The sequence below is a fragment of the Asterias rubens genome, chromosome 16, assembly GCF_902459465.1.
Source record: "Asterias rubens chromosome 16, eAstRub1.3, whole genome shotgun sequence".
Lineage (NCBI taxonomy): Eukaryota > Metazoa > Echinodermata > Asteroidea > Forcipulatida > Asteriidae > Asterias > Asterias rubens.
Window position 1 is genome coordinate 12,501,707 of NC_047077.1, and position 25,073 is coordinate 12,526,779.

General features: G+C 38.5%; 2 protein-coding genes across 3 annotated transcripts; both read left to right on the forward strand.

Moving 5' to 3' along the window:
* Window positions 1-997: 997 nt before the first annotated feature.
* On the forward strand, window positions 998-1,809 carry LOC117301122 (tectonin beta-propeller repeat-containing protein 1-like). Its single transcript, XM_033785011.1, has 2 exons — window positions 998-1,367; window positions 1,544-1,809. The coding sequence occupies exons 1-2, from the start codon at window positions 998-1,000 to the stop codon at window positions 1,807-1,809; spliced, it is 636 nt and encodes a 211-aa protein (XP_033640902.1).
* Window positions 1,810-6,880: 5,071 nt separating this feature from the next.
* LOC117300794 (proteoglycan 4-like) lies at window positions 6,881-22,866 on the forward strand. Of its 2 annotated transcripts, XM_033784601.1 has the most exons (6): window positions 6,881-7,232; window positions 8,481-8,825; window positions 9,570-9,599; window positions 10,554-10,613; window positions 13,053-13,965; window positions 19,660-22,866. In XM_033784601.1, exons 1-6 carry the CDS (start codon window positions 7,140-7,142, stop codon window positions 20,388-20,390), a joined length of 2,172 nt encoding a protein of 723 aa, XP_033640492.1. In that variant the 5' UTR covers window positions 6,881-7,139; the 3' UTR covers window positions 20,391-22,866. The 2 variants fall into 2 exon arrangements, with proteins under 2 accessions (XP_033640492.1, XP_033640493.1); XM_033784602.1 differs by lacking the exon at window positions 10,554-10,613.
* Window positions 22,867-25,073: the final 2,207 nt, after the last annotated feature.

Genomic DNA, 25,073 nt, shown 5'->3' on the forward strand with positions numbered 1-25,073 from the left:
GACCTACTTTATTCAGTTTGTTATATTTTTATTTTGGAAAATGAACTCTTGAGTACCTGGGCCTGCAGGTCAAACTTATGAGAAATGTTTGTCTTATTCACAGTGGTCGGGGGGGGGGGGTGCAAACTGTTAAACTAACGTTGGTCCAATGGCAACTTTAAGGTTGGCCCAACTTCGCTCTTCAGCATTGGTGTGGGGGGGGGGCAAAACATTAAAACTAACGTTGGTCCATCGACAACTTTAAGGTTGGCCCAACCTCCCACCAACATAACCAACATGCTAGGGGCTACTGTGGCCCAACGAATATCGAACACTGGGCCAACATTGAAAAACCGATGTTGGCCCAAACGCAAAGGTACCGTTAGGCCAATTGCAGAATTCAGGTTGGCCCGAGGTAGGGACTCGACAATGGCCCAACATTTTACCAACATAGTGGGCCAATGTTAACCCGATGAGCAGATCCAAGCTGGGCCAACGTGATCAACCAACATTGGGCCAACCCTAATACCATGTGTTGGCCCAACACGTCCTTGCTAGCTGGGTAATAGTCTCGTTTCCAGTTTGTGGACCACCATTATTTTACTGACAGACATTGTCTCATGGGGGTCTCATGAGGAATTTCATGGACAATGTGTGTGTGATTAGCGTGTTAGCCAAGTTTGTATTGCTCTCCTTACACCCGAATAACGATCACCATTCTAGTCTTGATTTGAGGATCCCCAGCGTTCGAATTATCACACGCCCAATCCCTCTAAATGCACGCACAAGGGTTTCTAGTTTGTTAAAACCTTGAGTTTGAGGCCTGGTTCTTTTAATCGATAAAATTACGAACATTTCAGAATTTTTACAATATTGATATCAAAGTATTACATTTAAATTTGAACACGTTATAAACAAGTTCAAATAGCGTTCACGTACATTGTTCGCTTTAACCAATTTTGTATCAATGATTCATTATTTCAGGTGTTTTAATGTTTTTATATTGACTAGCTTGGTGATGGTGCTGATGGTCATGCAGGGAGCCGTCCCCAACTCCGCTGAACGTCTCAACACCTGCAATGGGGGCGATTGGAGAAGCATTGATAGTAGGTCGCTGAAGCACGTTTCGGTCGGTCCGGCTGGCGTGTGGGGTGTCGATAATAACTACGACATCTACTATAGGGTGGGAACCTACGACAACGAGACAAATACAGGCGACTCATGGGTGACAATTGGTGGATCAGATCAATATCCATTAGCTGGGGGGTTGAGTCAAGTTGCTGTTGGGCGTGATGCAGTATGGGGTTTTAACCGGTACGGGGCTCTTTACTTCCGACTGGGCATAACTGCTTGCAAACCGGAGGGAACGGCTTGGACTGCAGTACCTGGTAATGACTTCAAGGACATCAGTGTCAGTCCGAAGGGGCATCTTTGGGGTGTCAAGACCGACGGTTTATATTACCATCGCATTGGGGCCAGCATCTGTAAGGACTGGGTCAGATCTCGTTGGGTAGTGGGGGTTTATGGGCCCTCTCAACCAATGGCTTCGTTTTTTACATGGTAGGAACTTTTGGTGATCCTGACTCGGATACCGATGGTGATGGCTGGACAAACGTAGATGGACTGCTGAAGTACATCAGTTCTTCGGATACGATCTACGGAGTTAGTACTGACGATGCCATCTTCTATCGTCAAGGAGTATCTGCCGGTACACCGACAGGTACGGAGTGGCAGATCATACCGGGGGCATTGAAGCAGGTCGAATCCCTGTCACTTGCTGTTTGGGGAGTCAACGCTGCAAACGAAGTTTTTGTGAAAGAGACCGATTAGAAATGAGTCTGGGGGAACCACGTGTTCTGTAAGATGTCTCAGCAAAACCACTGAAGTAACAATTAATTAATCAAGGTCCGTTCCATTGCAGTTCACATCAGATGGGATCATATTGAAAGTACACTCTCATATAAGTCAACAATAACACGTGGTAATAGCCAAACGCATACAAACTAGTAGTAGTCTTAAAAGATAATATATCAACTCTCATTGTGTACTCTTTTACACCAAGAGTATGGACTAAACGTATAAGAATTGTATTGAATTGAATAGTGTACATGGTCAATCACATTATTTGGAACACGTTGCCTTGGGTCGGTCGAGCTGGTCTTTGAAAAGCGTTTGTAACCGTTTGTTATAAAATGCATATGGGTAGGAAGATGTTGTAAAAGTAGAATACAATTATTATCCACACAAACACGCCTCGAAATTGCCCGGTTTTTCTTTTACCTCGTCGACTAACACGGTCGGTCATTTATGGGAGTCCGGTATGGCCGACCGTGTTAGTTCGCACAATTAAAAGGAAAACCACGCAATTTCGAGGCAAATTTTTGTGTATTATTAAATTCTACTTTTAAAACATCTTTCTAACCATACGCATTTTATAACAAACGGTTACAAACGCTTTTTAGAGACCAACTCGACCGATCCAAGGCGACGTGTCCCTTTAATAAAGGCAAACACGAACAGTTGCAAGCCAATTGGTTTAGACTTCACACGTGTGTTGGCATTTGCTAAGGTCACTCTTATACTAAATTCATCTTATACTCTACACGTGTTTCTTCACTAGATTTATGATTTGATCGTATGACCTATAAAGCTGTGTGGATTTTATTCAGTTTGGGATACTTTGGATCGCTAGGTGGCAGCAGACTTACCAGGTAAATATTCATCAAATACATACTTAAATCCGCTGCCAACTGTGTCTCCAAAATCCTTCCATTTAGATCACACACATTTAATTCTTGATTTGATTGGGTTTTGGGGTCAATTTGACTTTTCGCGCTTACTTACATATACGAAGTTACAACTTTAAGAAACTTCCAAGAATATTGTTCCCTCACTTGAGAATAGGCTTCGACTTTCATGCTTCGCTTTGTATTCTTATTACTTTGTTCTTATACCTAATGAATGGTTAGACTCTGGCACAAGTCGTTAAATGTTAATCGCGATGACAGCGGCGTTCCAACTCTCCCCGAGAATAATGCGACACTGGCGATGTTCTCTTGAGACTGCTGGCCCCAGCGAGACATACTGCTCTAGAGACTACGTGCTTTGATAAAACTGTTTTCGCAAGATTATTATTAACAAGTTAGTAGTAATGCCCGCTTCATTAAAAGTAATGAATTATTACTGTTACAGTTTGCTGAACTAATAAACCATCAAATAAAAGCAATACACAAAAAAGTGAAAGACTCTCTTTTATTTATAAATGCAAAGGTTGTGTGTTTGAATCCCACCCGAGTAATAATATGTCTGGGTTTATTTTCTTACAAAACTCGGGAAAGTGTCGAGTATACAATGCTAATAAACACCAGTGTATATGGGTAAAACCAAACCAAATGGTCTTTATTATTGTTTCCAACAGGACAAAATCAAGACAAGAAAAGACTCTCAGGCAGTTTTAGGTTATAGCAACTTTATTAAATGCGCCATTCTAAAATAATCCAACGATTTTTACATGTAGCATAGTGTACCCCCGCCGCCCCGCCAGTCTTGTTGTGTCTTAATAAATTGCGCTATGGGAATCTTAAGAACTCTTAAAGACCTGGACACCTTTGGTAATTGTCAAAGTGAGTCTTCTCACTTGGTGGCGAAGTTGCGAGTTAATAATGAAAAAATTAGAAAAAATGTCAAAAACACCCTTGTTGTGTGCTTTCAAATGCTTGAGGTCTCGAAATCCAATTCGTGGAAAATTACACACAATGTACTTCTTTCTTGAAAATTACGTTACTTCAGAGGGAGCCGTTTCTGACAATGTCTTATACTATCAACAGCTCACCGTCACTCGTTTCCAAGAAAGGTTTTATGCTAATAATATAAGTGTCCACTGACTTTGAGATAATTTTTTTTTTTTTTTTTTTTTTTTTTGGGGGGGGGGGGGAGGAAAATAGTCTGTAACCGAGTTGAAAGGTTACTGAGGCCCGTGACAAGTAATGACGAATGATGGTCCGCCGTCAGAGTTCAATTATTGGTCCCAGTTGAGTAAAGGCCGGTATATAGTCGGTCGCGCGATGGTCGCGCGACGGAAATCTTGCACGCAATCCTAAGACTGAAGCCTAAAAACCGTGTCTTTTTATGATCGCGCGTCTAGATTTCCAGTCATAATATTATTAGGTCATCTGAAAATTTACATAGTAGAATTGCCAAAAAGATATTGCAGTTCACACATTAAATATTTACACATAAAAATCTTTAAAAAGAAATACATTACTTTCAAAGCCAGGTTCGGCTCACGTCCGCCTCCATGCTTCCACAAAAATATCAGAATTATAGCTGGGAGTAGTCTTCACACATGCATCATTATTGAAATTACAGCAGGGAGTAGTCTTCCACTCATGCAATATTATTAAAATTAGGGAGCAGTCTTCCACTCATGCAATATTATTAAAATTAGGGACTAGTCTTCCAGTCACGCAATATTATTAAAATTAGGGAGTAGTCTTCCACTCATGCAATATTAATAAAATTAGGGGGTAGTCTTCCACTCATGCAATATTATTAAAATTAGGGAGTAGTCTTCCACTCATGCAATATTATTAAAATTAGGGAGTAGTCTTCCACTCATGCAATATTATTAAAATTAGGGAGTAGTCTTCCACTCATGCAATATTATTAAAATTAGGGAGTATTCTTTCACTCATGCAATATTATTAAAATTAGGGAGTAGTCTTCCACTCATGCAACATTATTAAAATTAGGGAGTAGTCTTCCACTCATGCAATATTATTAAAATTAGGGAGTAGTCTTCCACTCATGCAACATTATTAAAATTAGGGAGTAGTCTTCCACTCATGCAACATTATTAATATTACAGCAGGGTGGTGTTCCACTCAAGCAGTTTTATGGAAATCAGTTTTCATGTTTCCCAACAAAAGAAAAGTATGGAATAAAAGTTATATTGATACAAATATACACTTCGTTTTAAGCTGAAATGTGTCAAGACACGTACCCAGATGCCATAGCTTTACCCTTGTCGCGGCAAATAATCTCCATAATATGAAAAAATGATAAAGGAGCCTGAAGTACAAACATAAGGTTATTAGTGTGCTATCAATTGTATTTAAACTTAAAGGAACACGTTGCCTTGGATCGGTCGAGTTGTTCTTTAAAAAGCGTTCGTTTATAAAAATTTAAAGGCAGTGGACACTTTTGGTAATTACTCAAATAAGTTATTAGCATAAAACCTTACTTGGTGACGAGTAATGGGGAGAGGTTGATAGTATAGTATAGCTCCCTCTAAAGGGACATAGTTTTCGAGAAAGAAGTAATTTTCCATGAATTTGATTTCGAGACCTCAGATTAAGAATTTGGGGTCTCGAAATCAACCATCTAAAAGCACACAACTTTGTGTGACAATGGTGTTTTTGTTTTTCTTTCATAGTTATCTCGCAACTTAGACGACCTATTGAGTTCAAATTTTCACAGGTTTGTTATTTTATACATATGGTGAGATACACCAAGTGAGAAAACTGGTTTTTGACAATTACTAATAATGTCCACTGTCTTAAGAACATAAGAGACACCGGACCGTGACTCGAACCCACACTCTGCTTTTCAAACACTGGACCCTGAATCCGGTGCTCCTCCTAACCGCTAGGCAATGACAAGCCACGTATTGCATTAAAAATAAAAAAACAATACATTTTGGGATTAGATTAGATAAGGTTAGATTGCTACATTCTACGAGTCAGCCCAAAGAGTAGCCCATGACGTCACCCACTGTTGATCATACGAGTCGAGTCAGCCGATCCATCACTCTCTTAAAGAGCGAAAAACCACTCATTTTGTCTGCCATCGACCACTCTTACACAGAGCCATTTTGAGGACAACTCTCTTTGGAGTAAAAGAAGGGTACTTTCAACTTCATAGGGTAGGGGCCTATAGTAAGGACATAGGGGCCTATACCCCCCCCCCCCCTTCCCCATCATGTTCCCACTATCTTCCTCTTGTGCAGAAATACACCCTAAAATCCTCTGAAGAATTCCTTGAGATTTCTCAGCACTCAATGAAGGCACAGTTTATTTTTAAATTTGGGGTGGGGGGGGGGGTACAACCATTACCTATACCCATACCATCAGTGCCAAATCCGGTATGGCGGTTTCAACTTTCCGCTGTGTTCAGTTTTCCGAATGACCAAATACGGTAGCATTACGTCATGCGATGCCTGCGCACAGCAAGCGAAAGTAGTCCATTTTTAGTGCCGTATTGAGTTATCCATTACCCTCCGGTAGCTGTCATGGCGGCGTACACGAGTCGAGTACAACTAGCGGCAAACACGTGGATCGTATGAGTTGTTTTTTATGCAAGCAGAGTGTGACCTGCCTACAGTTGTACCAATGAATACATGTAAAGATTATGTGACTACACAGAAAAGAATCGTAATATAAACAATTTGGGGGTCACTGCTGAGAGAACTACAGTACTCGCCAGGGTACTCGCGGCGGTATCTGACAGGTCACCTGGAAAACTGAACACGCCGGAAAGCTAAAACCGTTCGAACAGCGTTTTGATATGTCCGACTACGTCACCCGGAAAACTGAACACGGCGGAAGACTGAAACCGCCACACCGGGCGGTTAAAACTGGGAATTCCCCGACCCTCACCAGATCATTCCATTATTGCATTCAGGGGTGGCCATACCGCAACCCGCTCGAAACAACCCCACTCGTGCTGTACACACACTCTGAACGTTACAGCGTATAAATTATAATACCCGGAAATACCCACAACAATAATCCAAAGTTCCCTGACGTCTCTAGGCTTAGTTGCTGTACTTCGGTAGTTGGAGGTCATCCCTGCGTTACTGCTACGTGCTATTTTAATGAGCCAGTAATACGAGTGAGTTTTGCAGCACGGGCGCGGCGGTGGACATGTATATTATTTTAAATGCGTCGTACTTCCTCGTTTCAGATCAGATACTTCACTGACTTTACGCCCTTATTAATTCTCCTCTCTGATGTGAATATAGGAGCTTTGCGACGAGCCAAAAGCTGTGTATACACTTGTCAGTATCAAATGGATTCCATAAAGATTTTTAAGGAGTGATTGAAGATACGTTGTAAAAGTTCGTTTTGAGTTTTACGGAGGCCGTGAGTGTAGCACAAAAAATGGCACAGTTCAGTGGGCTGTCTGGCGGTGGTGTAGCTCTACCTATCGGAGTGCTTATCATTGTGTTAACAATGGCGTATTCACCAGTTACGGTAGGTCCATTTACAATGTACAGTGAGTTCGTATGTTAACGAAACATTTGAAATACGTACAATCCCAAAGTTCTCTATCCAATCGCAGGGTTTGCCCTTTCCCGCAGTGACTACAGACTAGCCAGCAGTGTCATTTAACCTGTCACTTCAGTGGTCTGTCAGCTTTTTCACCAGCTCGTGCGTTTTTATTAAAAAGTTATGCCTTTCATGGCTGAATATTGGCCAGTCATTTATCTATAAAGTCATTTGACTGATCCTCGTGTGTTTTTACTGGCAGTGTTTTTAAAGGAGAACGCTGCAATTGTAAAATGAAAGAAAAGAAAGACCGAGGTGAAGCTTATCGAAACAATAATATTGTTTTGTATACCACTTTAGGACGGCTTCTAATCAAAACACGCACAGTCCAATCTTATTTCAGCTTGTGTGTGGGCTATAGTCAGCGAGTCTAAATTCAATTAAAACAATTGTGGAGGGACATAGAAGAGGGTGTGGGCATGTTTTTAGCCTGTATGGGTATTGATATTGTCATAAAAGTTATAGAACTTGTCAGTGAATCGCATACTAAATACTTAATAACTGAAAACTATACAAATATTTATGTACCACATCTCTTCTCTTGATGAGTTCTGTAACATATATTTTAATGTCTTCAATTTATTTTTGTAATACAAATTATTTATTAATATCTTCATCACTGTTAACATTTTCATCCAGTTTCAGTTCCTATACATACAACTTTCGTGTTAAATAGGAACGACGAATTGCAGTCATAGCTTTGCAATTTTTGTATTTGTTGACATGTCAGTGACCTATTGAAGCGTGAGTGTTCACGAAAACCTGATCAAATGCCTCTAATGCATTGGTTTCTGTTCGCTCTGCGGGCAAAAACCTTTTGGTGGTTTTCATTTTCACAAAGTGAAACATGTGTTAAGACTAGTTGTTAAAAAACTTATGCAAAAATGGAAAAGCAAACAACAAAAAATAGTTGATGGCCCGACCGTTTTGACCCTAGCAGAGTCTTTCTCGAAGGATATTATATGTAACAGATTTATTATATGGAAAAACAAGACAAACATTTCGACAAATGTATTTTGTCTAATACAAGATCTGGAAAGATCTTTATATATTTTAGTTACCCTTGGTGTATCTGTAGCAATAGGTCCACCCCATGATTGTGGCTGTGCACAATAATTGTAATTTCTTTGTAAAAAAAACATTATCTTCCAATTTTGCTCCCCAATAACTCAGGGTCAAGTAAGCACAACCTATGGTACATCTTGGCCTACTACGTTGGAAACCTACACCATTTCAACAACAGAAACGTACTCATGTGCCGAGGCGTGCGATGGATGCGTTGGACCGGGGGAAAACGAATGCATAAAGTGCCATGAGGATTACACATTTTCATGTCGGCAGTGCGATGATGATGATTTAGACCCGGGAGATACAAACTGCACGTGTGTTGGCGAATGTTTGAAGTTACCCCTAATAGCTATATTAATAGGTGGGATTGTCGGTGGGGTTGCACTTTTTGTTCTGGTGTTGGTGATCATCGTATGCTGTTGTCGAAGGAGAGGTCCTCCTAAGCCAGTGGTAAGTTTATAAACCTCTGTATTTGTTTAATATATATGGAGTTTTAGCTGCACGACGCAAGCAAAAACGTTAAAGTGACACGTTGTCTTGGATAGGACGAGTTGGTCTATAAAAATCGTTAGTTATAAAATGCATAGTGCTAGAAAAATGTTGTAAATTAAAGTAGAATACAATTGTCTACACAAATATGCCTCGAAATTGCGTGGTTTTCCTTTTACTTTGCGGACTTACACGGTCGGCCATTTATTGGAGTCAAAAATTTGACTCGCATAAATGGCCGACCGTGTTAGTCGACGATGTAAAATGAAAACCACGCAAATTCGAGGCATATTTGTCTGGATCATTATTCTACTTTTACATCATCTTTCTACGTGCAGAAGTCATACGTGAGCATGATATCATCCCAAAGTGGCGACGTCACTTAGATAAACACAATTTTCTGACGGTCGCGTTCGTTTTGCTTGCGTAACGTGCAGCTAAACCGCGCGATTAACTGTTTTTTTTATATTTTTGTATAAAGCGCCAAATTGTCAAAGAGTAAGGCGCGGAAGAAAAAAGTACAACCATTCAGTTGTTGTAGTTTCTGGAATGATGTTTCTTCCTCTTCATAGAACATGGATATCAAGTCAGATCAACTTACATCAGAGCAAAACAAATGAAATCAAATCAAAGGAAATCAAATAAAAAGCTAAGAAACCTTTGTTTCCAGTTAGTCGTCAGTTTCATTATTTTTTTTCTTTGCAGAAACGAGACTTCAGATTAAGTACAGTTACAGTAAGTAAATTCATATTCCTCCTCTTTGGAAGTTTATTTATTGTTAATACAGCCCTGATGGGTGGCAGTCACCAGACCAAAAATGCCAATTTCAATCTGCTTTTTGTTTGGTTTTAGTTTCTTGTTTTTGTTGATAGCAAATGTTTTTAAGATTTCTGCCGAAAGCAAACTTGCAGTATTTCGGTCAAATACTAGTCTCTATGTGTGCGTACATATAACGTTTTGCATTTAAACTTGTTTTCAGTTGAACATTTTTGTGTAAAAGTATATTGATATCACTATTTTCAAGCCAGTTTCGTTGCCAAAAAGTATTTTGCATGTTTTAAAAAGTCCCAACTTTGATTGTTGCATCATAAAAGAAAAAAATCCCCGTTTTTTTACGGCAAAAAATGTCAGGAAGGGTGAACCCGATGTCTGCATGTTTGTTTGGTCCGCATGCTTCCTTGTATTGCTAAACTTTATTATGCTTTATAATGTTTTCCTCTCGCAATAGTTTTTAAACGGTTCACTGATCTTAAGAAAAAATAATTGTTTGTCACCCTTCCAACACAAAAGGCTCATCAATGTGAAATCCAAATGGCACCAGTGCCCTATGAAATGTTTTAAATATGTTCATGAAGGTCATCAAATTATAAGGCTTGCATTTGAGTAGTATTTATTTTGAACAATTTGAGGGTTGTTATAATTTTCGAGCGGGTTTGACAAATTTCATAACAAGGGTTCCTATATATTAAAAAAATACAAATCAAGTTTGACGTCACAATAGACAACAGACATTTTTACTAAGTTAGGACTAGTTCTTTCTCTTTGCGAAATCAACCTAAGAACTACTATTGCGTGTTCTGACATTTCCATGTTGAAAAATCTGCGCATTATCATTTCACATGTAAATGCTCAAAAAAAAAAATTATTTTGTTGCTTTTTAATTTGCCAACTTTTATGTAACAATTTCAGGGTGATTCACAATATCCCCAAACTGGGGAATTCCCATCTGATGATGAAGCTGATATTGAGGTAAATTATTACTTGATTTGGTATTGTAATCTGTGATTAACTCAGACATGCGTGGATCCTTGTACATCAATCAGGAAGGGATTTAGCAAAGAACCGTACCAAGAGAGTAATTAATTACCAACAATATGACGTTGTTCATACAACAGGTTCACAATCACCATGATATTTGATTTGTTGCCTTTTTGGGTAATAAACCCAATTTTCTTGAAAATGTTTGCAAAATGTTGAAATTATGATGTTTTTCTGCATAAAATATTTTTGGGAGAACAAAGTCAATTGGCCTATCGGGTGCAAAAACTTAGCCAAAAAGAGGTTGTGATAGATTTATTTATTTTGTTGGTGCTCAAATCAAGCTGAAAAGTTGAAGGGGTAGACTTGTTTATCCCTAGCTGCTCATAACCAACCGAAAAGGAATGGGGTAGATTTGTTTATCCCTTAAAACTCAAACACGACAAAATGTGCGATAGACGTACAAATAAAGTGTAACTCATAGATGTTTGAAATGTTAGCATTTTGTCAAATCTACAGCATAAACAAAGCGATTTTATCACCACTTCTCATGTAATAAATAACAAGGGAAACTGATTGTCTTTACACTATATCGCCCTTTTTGTGTCTCAACATATGCATAGAATAACAAACCTGTGAACATTTGATAACAGTAAAGGAATATACACACTTTGTCACACGAACTCGTGTGCTTTTAGATGCTTGATTCCGAGACCTCAAAATCTAATTCTTAGGTCTCGTGGCAAATTACTTCTTTCTTGAAAACTCGTTATTTTGAGAGGGAGCCGTTTCTCACATTGTGTTATACTATCAACAGCTCCCCATTACTTGTTACCAAGTAAGGTTTTATGCTAATAATTATTTTGAGTAATTACCAATAGTGCCCACTGTCTTTAAGGGTTTTTAACAAATCAAATTAACGTGAGCGGGACATGAACCTGCAACTTACTCTAATAGGCTCAATGTTGATGATATCCGTAGGCTTTCAATACCCTTTTTTCAGGGTGCCTTTTGAAAACTGCCGATTGAATTTTAAAGCCATTATACACTTTCGGTAACCAGTATTGTCCAAGTCCCACAATTCGTGTATCACAACTTATAATATATAAAATAACACATCTGTGAAAATTTAGGCTCAATCGTTCATCGGAGTCGGGAGAAAATAACGGGAAACCCCACTCTTGTTTCAACGCGTTTCGCCGCGTCATGACATGTGTTTAAAATAAATCCGTAATTCTCGCTATCGAGAATTGATATTGTCTTAATGTTTTCTCAAAAAGTAAAGCATTTCATGGAACAATACTTCAAGAGAAGTCTTTTACCATAACCTTCTGTAAACCCTGTAAATTATTTGTAAATTTGTGAACTTTTTTTCTGTACCGAAAGTGTACAATGGCTTTAACAAAGAGGCAATTTTAGTGTGACATAAATATTTTAGGGCCTTGTCACATGAATCAACTTGTGCAGGCAACTTGGAGGCAGCCAACTGCAATGCATGCTACATGACCACTGTGGTATCACATGAGTCATTTTCCAACAATGTCTTACGATCCTCAAGTATAGACATTCACGTTCACATTATGTGAACATTCAAATGTTTATGCCTTTTCTTTTGTGATCACCAGGGCCCAATTTCATAGAGCTGCTTAAGCACAAAATTCTGCTGAAGCAAAATATTCCTTGCTTAGTAAAACCAGATTATCGGCCAAGACCCCACTCAGTTGTTATGCAAAGTAAACAACAGCTAAATACCAGTCTAAAGCAATGTACATGGCATGCAATTTTGGCCAGTAACATGTGTAAAATAAGCCAGCTATTTTCGTGCTTAAGCAAATTTTTTGCTTAAGCAGCTCTATGAAATTGGCCCCTGGAGCTGGCTGCCTGTAAAGTTGCCTCGTGTAACCTGGACATGGCCATATAGTTTCCACGAACAGACACTTGCTTGGTGCGACACTTGAACTGCTCGTACTTGTGAGTTGATTTTAAAGGGTCGGGTACTTTTTGTAGGAAACAAAAAACAACGTCCACAGATTTACATAATCTTACACGATTTGAAGATAATGATGGTAGAAACTTTCCTTAAATTATAACCTACTGAGGTGCTGTAGTTTTTGAGAAATGAGTAAAACAAGTCACGAAAATTTTTATTTAAGCACGTAAAACGTATTTTAGTGAAATTGTTTTACTCATTTCTCAAAAACTACAGCACAACAGCAAGTAATATTTTAAGGGAATCCTTCTAATATCATCTTCAAACTGTGTAAGTTTAAGGTAAATCTGTGGACAATGTGTTTCGTGTTACAAAAGGTACCCGATCCTTTAGGTTAAAAAGGATATTGAGGACATAGCAAATCTTTGCAAGTGATATAATATTCAATTGGTAAAGCAAAAACGCGGCAAATTTCAATATATTGTACTTTCAATCGACAGACGCAGCCAGCCACTGATAGTGATATATACGGTAATGTGGATAACCACGGCAACGTAATCAGATACAACATGCCGAATGAGATGGAAATGTCACCAGCGCCCAACAGTCCCACACCCACAGGAGGAGACTTTGGTGATATCTACGAGAATAACATTATACCATCCTTACCAATAAAACCGTTGCCAAAAGCCATCTCTCCGGCGAGGCAGGATCAAGATTTCGGTGATGTATATGAGAACACACAGATCGGAGAAGTTCCTCAACTTGGCAAGACCAGCCATTCTCAACCTCGAGCCATTCCTACGATCCCAGTACGTCCACCATCACCAGCAAGGAAAGAGCATGAGGATGAGGATTCTGGAGGAATGTACACAAATGAGCTGATCCATCACACTACGAACAAAGAATTGCTTCTTCAGAAACTTCAATGGGGTTTGAGGGATATCCACCCAGCCCCTGCCATCCCAAGAAAGCAAGCACCTCCAACAGCCAGCCAGCCCTCTGGCTCCATAACAAACTCACCAAAGAAAAAAGCGCTCAACCCACCCCTTACCCATCGGGTAAATATGGCCTTTGAAGGCGATAGCCCCAACACTGACAAGCCCTTGCCAACAATACCAGCCCCAGCTAAGATTTCCACGAGTCAAAGTTGTCGACTCCCTCTTCCGGCAGCGCCAACACCGGGGAGTAGATTCAACAGTCTCCCCATTAATGCCAGAGAAACACCCCCATCGCACCTCGTTGAGATGGATGACATCACCGAACAACCGTCGAGGTTGCCCCCTCTCCCACCCTCTCAGAAACCAAAGAAGCAGACTCCTACAAAGCCATTACAACCATCGGTGAAACCACCGAAAACAGTGCCAAAGAAGAAGAAAGAACCTCCGAAAACGTCTCCGAAAAGGCCTATTGGTAAGCCATTTAAAACTTCAGTTAAAAAAAGGTTTAAATTTGGTTTGGTAAGTTACTTTTAGACGGCTGGAAGTAAAACTAGCCCGGAAGGTCACGTGATTGTTTGTACCACTTTTTGGTTAGAACAATCACGCGACCTTCGTTTTTTGTTTTAAAATGCTCAAAAACGGCAAAATTTGCAGATTTTTTTTAGGGACTGTTCTTCTTCATTGCTGGAAGACCGTTGAATTAATTTCTTAGTCTATTTTGTAGCCCAAATAGCCCAATTCAGCCGGTGTGTCCCTTTAAAATACTTTTATTTATAGACATCTGAAAGCCCACACTTGTTTTTATCTTTCGTCGTTGCCTTGCAACTTCGATGACCGATAGGGTCAAATTCACAAAGATTTTATTTTTTACCAAATGCGAATACTGGCTTTTGACAATGACAACATAATTATGTCCAGCCGTCGATTTCACCAAACTCTTCCTAACTTAGGATTTATCTTAGGACCTAGGACGAGTTAAAGTTCCGTAGACGCTAGGCTGCATATTGAACCCATCCTAAGTTATAGGACGAGTTACTCATCCTAACGCCCGTCCTAGCGTTTCGTCAGTTCGGCTGCAGTGCCATGTATGAGAAGCAGTGGCATGGCTACGCTAAGTGCACAACGCATGTACATGACCCTCAAAGTAGAAGCTTGGTGTGGTTCAACCATCAAGACTATAAAGTTGTACAGGAGGAAAAGGAAGCTTGACAAAATGAAGTCGGGTCAGGTGCCAATGCCAAATTAACTGCTATATAAGCCAAGGTTTTTTGCTCAGTGGTTTCTGTCCCTGCCTTTCACGATCTCTGCAATAATGAAAGAAAAACACCACCCTTGTTGCATTACTTTGTGTACTTCCAGATGCCCAATAAAAGGCTTAATTGGGTGAAAATTACCTCTTTCTCTAAAAACTCCCGTACTTCAAAGAGAGCTATTTCTCACAATGTTTTATACTATCACCAGCTCATCATTGCTTGTAACCAAATAAATTTTTATGGAAACAATTATTTGGATTATAGCGTTCAGTGCCTTTAAACATATTAATCATGATTTTGCTTGTCATGCATAATAAACGGTAGACTTGATTCAAGTCCCATTCTCGTGTGAGAGGTCCCTAAAGCATAATATTATAACCCCAACTTACTACGAAACAACCCGTATAGCATACACAGTACAGTGCAGGAATCATGACAGCAAGGACTTTGGGCCTATTTCATAGAGCTGCTAAGCACAAACATTTGCTAAGCATGAAATTTTTGCCTTCATAAACAAAAAAGATTACCAAGCAAGTTTCCACGTGATTTTCAGGATAAGCAAACCAGGTAATACATACCCATAATTGACACCGGTTCACAAAAAAAACAGGTCCCAGTTTCACCAGAGCGGGTTTAGCAGAAAGTACTGCATAGCAATGTTTTGCTAATCAATAGCAATGTTTTACTAAGCGGAAATGAGCAGAATACCATTCACAAACTGTACAGTTTACATGGTATTTTGGATGGTAACCTGATTCTGGTAAGAATTATTTTGTTGTGCTAAGTTAGTTTTTTGTGCTTAAGCCGTTCTATGAAACTTGGCCCTTGATCATCGCACTGTGAACTTTGCGCCACTAAAGAGGAATGAACTAACTTAGTACGTGTTAATTGTTTCATTTTGATTGTCACCAATTATCTACAGAGAATATCATATGGCCAGTTGCTTAAGATTCTATGCGGCTCCAGGAAGTGAATAATATGCAGATAGTAAGATTTGCGGTAACACCATTTAATTATTGTCTCTAATTGGGTTGGGGTGGTTCTGTATATAGGTTTCAACTCGACGTTTCGATCAGTATAATCAGAGAATTAAGACTCGTCTTATCTCGAGTTAGGACGAGTAACGCGTCTTAACTTAGGATTAATCTTAAGGTCCGCATGCTACAGTGCAGGCTTGGGACTCGTCCTAGGTCCTAAGATTAGTCTTAAGTTAGGAAGAGTTTTATGAAATCGACGGCAGTGCTTTTAAACACAGATACCAAAACCAACCCTTAAAATAAGATACACTTGGTTGTTAATGACACATATACTGGCATGGCCTTCTACTTCCTCTTCATATCCTGGCTGTGTTGTTTCTGTTTCCAGACTTCCTTTATCAGTACAAAGTGCATGAATTCCGATGACTGCTTTCAGGACATGGAGAGTAATAATTGTGGTAAACCAAACACACGATACTTATGTCAGTGTCACATGAATCCATTATTGATAAGTTTACATAGAAAAGCACTCGAACTTGAAACCCTACGAACTAATGGTATCAAATGTCATACTCATTTAAAGGGAAACTGTAGTCGCAGTAGACTGTTTTAAAGGATTTGGGTACTTTTTGTAACACAAAACACATTGTTCACAGATTTACATTAAACTTACACTGTTTGAAGATAATGCTAGTAGAAAGCGTACCTTAAAATATTAATCACTGATGTGCTGTAGTTTTTGAGAAATGAGTAAAACAATGTAATGAAAATACGTTTTTACATGCTAATATAATTTTCGTCTCATGATCACTGAGACGAAAATTATTTTCATGACATTGTTTTACTAATTTTTCAAAAACTACAGCACCTCAGCAAGTGATATTTTCAGGGAAGCTTTCTACCATCATAATCTTCAAAACTGTGAAAGTTTAGTCTAAATCTGTAGACATTGTGTTAGAAGCAGTGGACACTATTGGTAGTTTATACTAAAAATAATTGTTAAAAATATATAACTTGGTAACGAGCAATGGAGGATGGTATTAGACATTTTTCATGACTCCTTCTGAAGTAACGTAGTTTTTTAAAAAGAGGTAAATTCTCACCTAAACATTTAAAGACTTCAGGACTCTTGGGCCTTTTTCGGCATCTGACTGAAAACACACGTGCAACAAGGGTTTTTTCTTTCTTTCATTATCTTTTACAAATTCGGTGACCAATATTCAGTCCAAATTTTCAAAGACTTAATAGTTTTGTGCATAATGTTGCGATTAACTGAGCACGTATTTACACAAAGAACGCGCAATAATTGTCAAATCAACCGGCGGGGCCAAGGTAGCCTGAGTCGGATCTGGAGCCGAAGCCGTGGTTTCGAAAAGGGCCATATACTGGGGCCAATTTCATAGAGCTGCTTAAGCAAAAAATTTGCTTAAGCACGAAAATAGCTCGCTTATTTTACACAGGTTACTGGCAAAAATTTCATGCCATTTTTATTACTTGTGACTGGTATTTAGCTGTTGTTTGCTTAGCATAACAATTCAGTTGAGTCTTGGCCGGTAGTCTGATTTTACTAAGCAAGGAATTTTTTGCTTAAGCAAAATTTTGTGCTTAAGCAGCTTTATGAAATTGGGCCCTGGTATCAGGCTTTAGTATGTAACCCTTGCCAACTGCATGAGTCCTTTATGCATTTATCTTTAGTCATTATACAGTGGGTGTTTAGTTCTAAACAACTTCCCTCCAAAGAAAACTGCAGCAACGCAGTTGCTCAACTATGGCTGCATTCATTGTAAATTATTACCCGCGCCTATTCGGGGTCAAGGCAATGTACCATTGAATGAATGAAAACAAGAGTGCAGTCTTATTTCCTGCTATTTTTGTATGGCAAATTAAACAAAATGTGTGTTGAAATACACATTTCCCCCAATTATTATTATGGTTTTATTGTTATTAGCGTTTTGTAATGTGTAATAGAGCCCCTTTTGTGTGAAATATTTCCCTCTGACAGAAAATCCAGCTGATTTCGAGGGTATACCACAAGAGTCGGGAAAGTATTCAGTATACAGTGTTAATATGTATATGTGTAAAACCATAATGAATATTCATTATCCCCGATGCAAATTTAGCATCTAAGAGCAATGTCTTTACGTGCTCAAAATGTTGTTTGTTTTTTCACTCCTGACTCGCACAACGGAATTATCGTGCAAAATGTGATCACTACGTCTAGTGACCAATTTGTCAGCTGCCCAAAACCCGTAAGATGACTTAAACTTTGTTGCTGTCTAAATCTTGCAACCGTAGGAAAAAGCTTGTGTGACCTTTCTATATTCTTGGGCTTCTCTACCAGGCAAGATACTGCACTGGTCACATTGGAAAGTTAACATTTTGCGTCATTATTGAAACATAAATCAAGTTTTGTATATGTTAATTTATCAAAAGTTCTCCATGAGAAACTATGTTTTCTTTCATTGAGCTGTGTTCAAATCGTGCCTGCAGAAAGTCCAGGCTTGGTGGCTCTCTTGTAAACATGTCATGTGACAGGTCACACCGTCTATACATGTAGTGCTGCTTACTAAAATAATCTCAACAACTGCGATAAATGTATCATTGTAATTGCAAGGTCAAAATGAGCAGGGATATGTGGTGGACTTATAAAGGAAGTCCATTGCATAAGGATTTGAGTGAGAATCACAACAAAGCACTATTTTGAGCTACTGCAATAGTAGAGAAAGAGGGAATTCCCCTTGTTTACCCCTCGTATAGTCCAGACATCAGACCCATTGTCATGTGGTTATCGCGAGACCACTTGTTTGTGTATTCAGTGTGTGTGACTGTGTGCATGGTATCGTGTACCTTATTTAGAATAGATTGTTAGATCAGATACAACTTTATTAGATCCAAAGCTTGGAATTAAATTGCGTCATCTCTCAATATTAACTATAAAATACAAAAAATACACATCAACACTTGCAAATTCTTTTGCTTATCTTTAACGAATTTTGTGACAATTATTTGCGATAACGCAAATAATTTGCAAATGTATATTAATGTGTATAGTAACTTTGGTTTAACCCATCCATACACACCGATGTGTGTTTAATAGCACTGTATACTCAGTACTTTCCCGAGTTCTGTAAAAACAAATTTAAACAGTCGTGACTGTTGCTTATCTTTGCGAATTTTGTGACAATTATTTGTGATTTTTTTTTTTCGCAAAAATTTGCGAAGTTATATTTATTTGTATATAAGTTTAGTTTAACCAATATACACAGAATGTGTTAGCACTGTTCACTCTGTACATTTCCGAGTTCTGTGCGAAAAAGCATTGCAACCATAATATGTACTCAGGTGGGATTCAACACCCTGACCTGACAATTCTAGAGCAATGTGTTAGATATGTTGGTACTTAATCGAGCATCAGTAGACCTGTTTTGTCGATCCCTCCTATAATATTAAGATCATTGTATTTGGGATTAACATTTTTTTTGTACTGGCTCAGAACGGTATTGGAACTATTATAAACTATCCACTGTGCTTTGCAGTAACCTATGGGGGCCCTGAGGGGACATTATAACACATCGCAAATACCTTTACAATTCTTTTCGGGGGGGGGGCAAGATCGTTTCAAATAACTTGGAAAGATATTTGGAAGAAATAGTTAATAATAAATAATAATGCATGGAACACCAGAAGGCCTGTGTTGTCACTTCATGTTGTTGGGGGAAATTATTTTCTTTTCATTGTACATGGTGTCAGTGTGAGAACTATTAACAATTAGCTTTCTCTTTATTTCTATTTCACAGACTCATTTCACAGGTTAATTGTTTTGTATACAACTATACATAAAGAATTTACAATCGAACGATTCCAAAAATCAACTGCCTCTAATATCAATTATCATATCCATCTCATTATTTACAATGTTTGTTGTCTCAATTTCAGATCGCTACATCGATGATGATGTAAGGGGTGCAGTTGAAATGGGTACCAGACTAGTACCGGATGCTCCCGACCATGGTGGTGTTTATGAAGCAGTTGAGTCTCCAACTCGGAAAGATTTTGGCGAGAACTATGAGGTTTGTGATATCCAATCCAAACCACCATCACCCACAAAGGACTATGCACTTTCATACGAGTACGTCGACCAGCCAAAACAAGACACAGGTAGTCCAGACTATGGTGGGTCGTATGAGATAGTAGAAGCACCAAGCACACAAGACTATGGCGAAGAATATGAAGCTATTGAAAGACCGAGCTTTGATATCAGAAATCGAGCTCCGATGCCAACGCCGGATACTGCGGCGTCTTACCCTCCTCCCAAACCGCAAACCCATGCAAAGCCGGTCACCAAGCGCAGCTTGCCCAGTCAGCACAACAACTCAGAGCAAGACAATGATGGTGACGACTGGGGAGACGAGTACACCAACGTCCCGAAATCAAGGGGCGGCAAAACTCATCCGCCACAGCATCACCGTCAACCTCCACTCCCTGGGAAGTTACACGTTCAGAGGAACGATTTCTATGACGATATACTGCAAGGTGGGGACGATGGACAGGAGGATGATGACGGTGAGGCGTTCACACCTGGTAAACACTATAAGAATGTCCCTGCAAGAAGGGAACAACATAAAAGGCTTGATAACTACATCCAATTAACGGGTAAAAGTAATTAGCCCTCAGTAGACGGATTCAAAAAGCGTCATCGGAACGCCATTATTTGATGGTAAATAATTGGAAAAGTGCTAACGTGTATATGCACAAACTTTCAGCCAATGATGGCCTCACTCCGGACGGATGCACGTTTCATCAGAGATGGTGGTCAGTGACATCACTGTGCAATCTATCTGCCCGGTAGTCTTAATATTGGAGAACTGGTGTTTTATTTTAGTAACCAGTAGAGTCACTGTTTAGGAGGAAGACTCGGAAGGACTTGGCAAGTCTAGAACCAGATGTTTGTGTGATGATATCGGCGATTACCTCATCAAAATGAACATCGCCAATCAATACTACAGTCATTGACCTCCAACATGGACCTAATGCATTGATGTCATCTTAGATGGCGTAACACTAATCGCAACGCACAGATTGTACGCGTGGTACGCGGGATTGGCCAATGATCAACTTTCCTTTGACCTCTCAGTGATGGCGGTCTACTCAAATGACATCATGTATAACATGCAATCAATAGCTCTAAAGGGAGGGGATAAACTAATGAATGTAAAATCTTTCTTGGTATAAGAAGCACAGCAGCTGTTGATAATGTATAACATTATTATAAAAGAAACAGTTCTCTCATAAGGAATGTGGTTTTAGAGACGGGGATTTTAAACGTGTTCAATCTGAGAAACGTTTATTTGATATACTCAAAGTCAGCTGATAATGTCAAATTGAACTTTTAAGTTCAGGGTTAGCATACAATTAAAATGTAACTATCAGCCAGGCCAATTGCATTCGCTCTAAAAACGGTGTGGGTGGAGATACCCCCCCCCCCCGTGAATCTGTCCCTATGACATCTTTACCTGGCTTGTTTACATACCACTAGAAGACATGTTTTTTTGTTTTAGGAAAAACTGTCTATCTAAAACAATTCAGGTAAGGTTTGACGAGATCCGGGTCCTTTGTTGCACCACTTCTAATAGATTATGAACAGGAAAAAAACAAATTTAATCGGATATAGGTCAGAATTACAGAGAGGATCCGACTTGAAATCCCAATTTTCAACACTTTTCCGGTCAGCCTGACTCAGCAATGGGTCATGTCCACTGGACCAGGCGGTGTGAATGAGATTCTGTCCCAACACGGCAAACTTTGTAAAAACTTCTTTCTCATATAAGTGCCCAATTTGGAATCAACCTCCTACAGCCCTTCAATTGCCAATGGGAAAGAACCTCCGGCGGAAAGAGTTTCTGCTTATTTACCTTATGCAATTTGGTCGTTGTACCTTTGTATTATAGAAACAAAATTTGTATATTATATTTTGTTTAAGATATTTTTGTTATACAGAAATCCTCACTCAATTTAACATAATTTTTGGTACGAACTATTATATAATTAATATTAAGCACATGGAATACTTATACAAAATATGCCAAATTATTTCTTGTATTAAATGCCGTCTTCCACTATTCTAGAAATATACGTAAATTTCTTTTTAATTGTTAACTGACAATCATAAATATTTATCTTTTTAAATGAAATAATACGCAGAGAATATCAAAATAATGTGTAAGTATCATAATCAACGAATCACTGAAATATGAACGTGTAAAATAACTTGTATTTTATTAATTTGACTACGCTATACTGATAACTTCTTCAGAGTTTTTATCTAGATCGTGTAATTTAAGTTTGATTTGTGGCAGAAGCAATACAGAGTGTTTCTGCCATTAATGGTGTAAGAAGTGTGATCATTTATACGCAGACGGTTCGCAGACATATACTGCAGCAAACAGACGATAAATTCATTCCCGCTAAATTTTCAGCCGCTTTATAGTTTCAAGATCACTCCTTGTTGGTGGTCAACCATGTGAACAACTCAAAACAAAACACTAAGCGCTCATTGATTGCCTCTGCTCCTTCATTTCCATACTATTAATAGCTTCACTGGAAACAGACGAATTCTGAACGCACCTTATACATCGATTTGGGCACAAATATTTCACTGGGAGAGGGTTTGTACAAACTCGTGAATTAATAAGCTTTCTGATTGAAACTTACATTATTTTGTATCCTCACTTTTAGGTACCAATGCGCAGTACTGTTTCGGTTAGGAAAATTAGGAATCGTAGTAGGCCTTCTCAGTATGAACCGTAATTGGCTGCACGCAATTTATTTTTTTAATTAAATTTAAATGACAACAATAAGATTGGCTGAAAGAGAAATTGCATTAATGTTATATGAACAATATTAAGTAGATTGTATGTATAGTGTATACAAAGACAAAATTGGAAACAAAATAATGTCCAACAAAGCGATTCCTCTTTCTTGTTTAAAACAAAAAAAGACTTGATTATCTGGTGATCTGAAAGCACTGCCAGACAAACAGACGATACAAACAGCAGACACAAATAGATAATAAAAAAAGTAAATAAAAGATGTTAAGTTTGCATCTTGGACAAATAATATTCATTTTTTTCTTACCCATTATACACCGATGTGTCACAGTCATTATTACTCGGGTGGGATTCGAACCCACGACCTTTGCAATTCTAGAGCAGTGTCATACACCAGCTGCAGTGGATGCTGCAAAATGCAGAACCCGCTGCTAAACATAGGATTCGAACTGCCTCTAGCCGCCGGGCAGCTTCGGTGAATGTAGTTGGTGAGACGCTGCACAGTTCCAAAGGTCATTGGTTCGAATCCCGCCCGAGTAATGTGCCTGCGACTATTTCCCACAACTCGGGTGAGTACCGGACATACAGTGCTACCACACATCGGTGTGTATATGGGTAAACACCAACATGACTAGTTATAATATTAAAAATATTAAAAAGACATTTTTAACACTGACCAAAATGTGGCAGCTGTGTTGGTATGCAACTGTTCAGGCAACTTTTGATTTCCGTGTGGTGTTTTGTTTTCTCGACAAATTAAACTTGTTCCAACAAGTTTTCAATTGTAAGCATGACTGCAGCTCTCTGTTGATTCTTTTATATCGATACCATTAAAGGATTTTTTTTTTTTTTTTTTTTCAAAATCCTACATATTTCCTAATATTAAGCAAAATAATGATGATAATTATGTAAACAAGCATTCTATAGGGCAACTTGCACCATTCAAAAACAATGTGGTTTGGAAAAGATTTATTTATTGTTAGTTATTTTCTGATTTTACTGTTTGTTTATATTATTTTAATTGATACTTTTGTACCTTTTCTTAAAGAAATTATTATTTAAATTCATTATTTTATACGTAATGATTTGACAGTGTTGTAGTCGAAAAGATTTATAAAAAAAAAAATTATTAGATGGGGATTTTAACATAATGTATGCATGTGAATATGTGTTTAATATAAAAACTAGTAGGGGAGGTGATGGCCTTATCGTTTGATCCAAACCGGACCTTCATCAGATGCATAAACAAAAACAAGCAAAGACATCATCTATAAGCAAAAAAGAGTAGCAAAGAATTATGAAATTAGGTATCCGGAAAAAGCGGAAAATTATAGCCAATCAAAGTTATTAATAATACAAACATTGGGGCGGCTACACACAGGGGTATACCCCCATACTACATTCACGTGGTGTATCCATCCACATGTACTATCCGGTGTATTATTGGTTCCATGCATGTCTCATTAAAGGCAGTGGACACTATTGGTAATTACTCAAAATATTTATTAGCATAAAAACTTTCTTGGTGACGAGTAATGGGGAGATGTTGATGGTATAAAACATTGTGAGAAACAGCTCCTTCTGAAGTGCCATAGTTTTCGAGAAAGAAGTAGTTTTCCAAGAATCTGATTTCGAGACCTCAAGTTCTAAACTTGAGGTCTCGAAATCAACCATCTAAACGCACACAACTTCGTGTGACAATGGTGTTTTTTCTTTCATTATTATCTCGCAAGTTCGATCATCGATTGAGCTCAAATTTTCACAGGTTTGTTATTTTATACATGTTGAGATACACCAACTGTGAAGGCTAGTCTTTGACAATTACCAATAGTGTCCACTGCCTTTATGCAAAGACTTGAATAAGTTAAAACCCAGAAAAGGTTTAAAATCCATTATTCTTTTCAAGTTTTCGGGTCAGCCTGACCTCAAGTGGGTCATGCTTCTTGGGATTTGGGATCTGGGTCAATTTTGAACCCAAAGTTATAAAACGTGTGTTAAAAAAGAAGATGTTTTGAATAAATTTGAAGATAAGAGCAATGTTAAAACTATAACTTTTTCAAGGAGATAACATTTTCAGGTTTTTCTTTTGCCAGCATTATTAAATGATTGTATCATCTCACTTTTTTTGCATTGTAAATTTGATGCATTTTTGTATTTTTGTAGATCGCTTTACAAAAATTGTTTACCATGTCGCTCCAGAACGTTAAATTGGCAGGCAAGATACATGTACTACTCTTTTGACGTCGTTTAGTTAAATCAAGGATTGTCAAAATAAAAATACAGCTGATAAAGTTTTTAGATGTGACCCTTTAATTCTCATATCAAAATAATTTGTTATTCTTCCGTTGAGTTGTGTGCAAATCGTACGTGCAGGTGTTACGGGTCCGTCCGGTCTCACCAAAAACTAAGGTTCAAACAACTGTGTTTCAATATTGAAAGTCGTGCATTAAAGGCACTGGACGCTATTGGTACCTACTCAAAATAATAATATTGTTAGCATACAAACTTACTTGACCCTTTCGG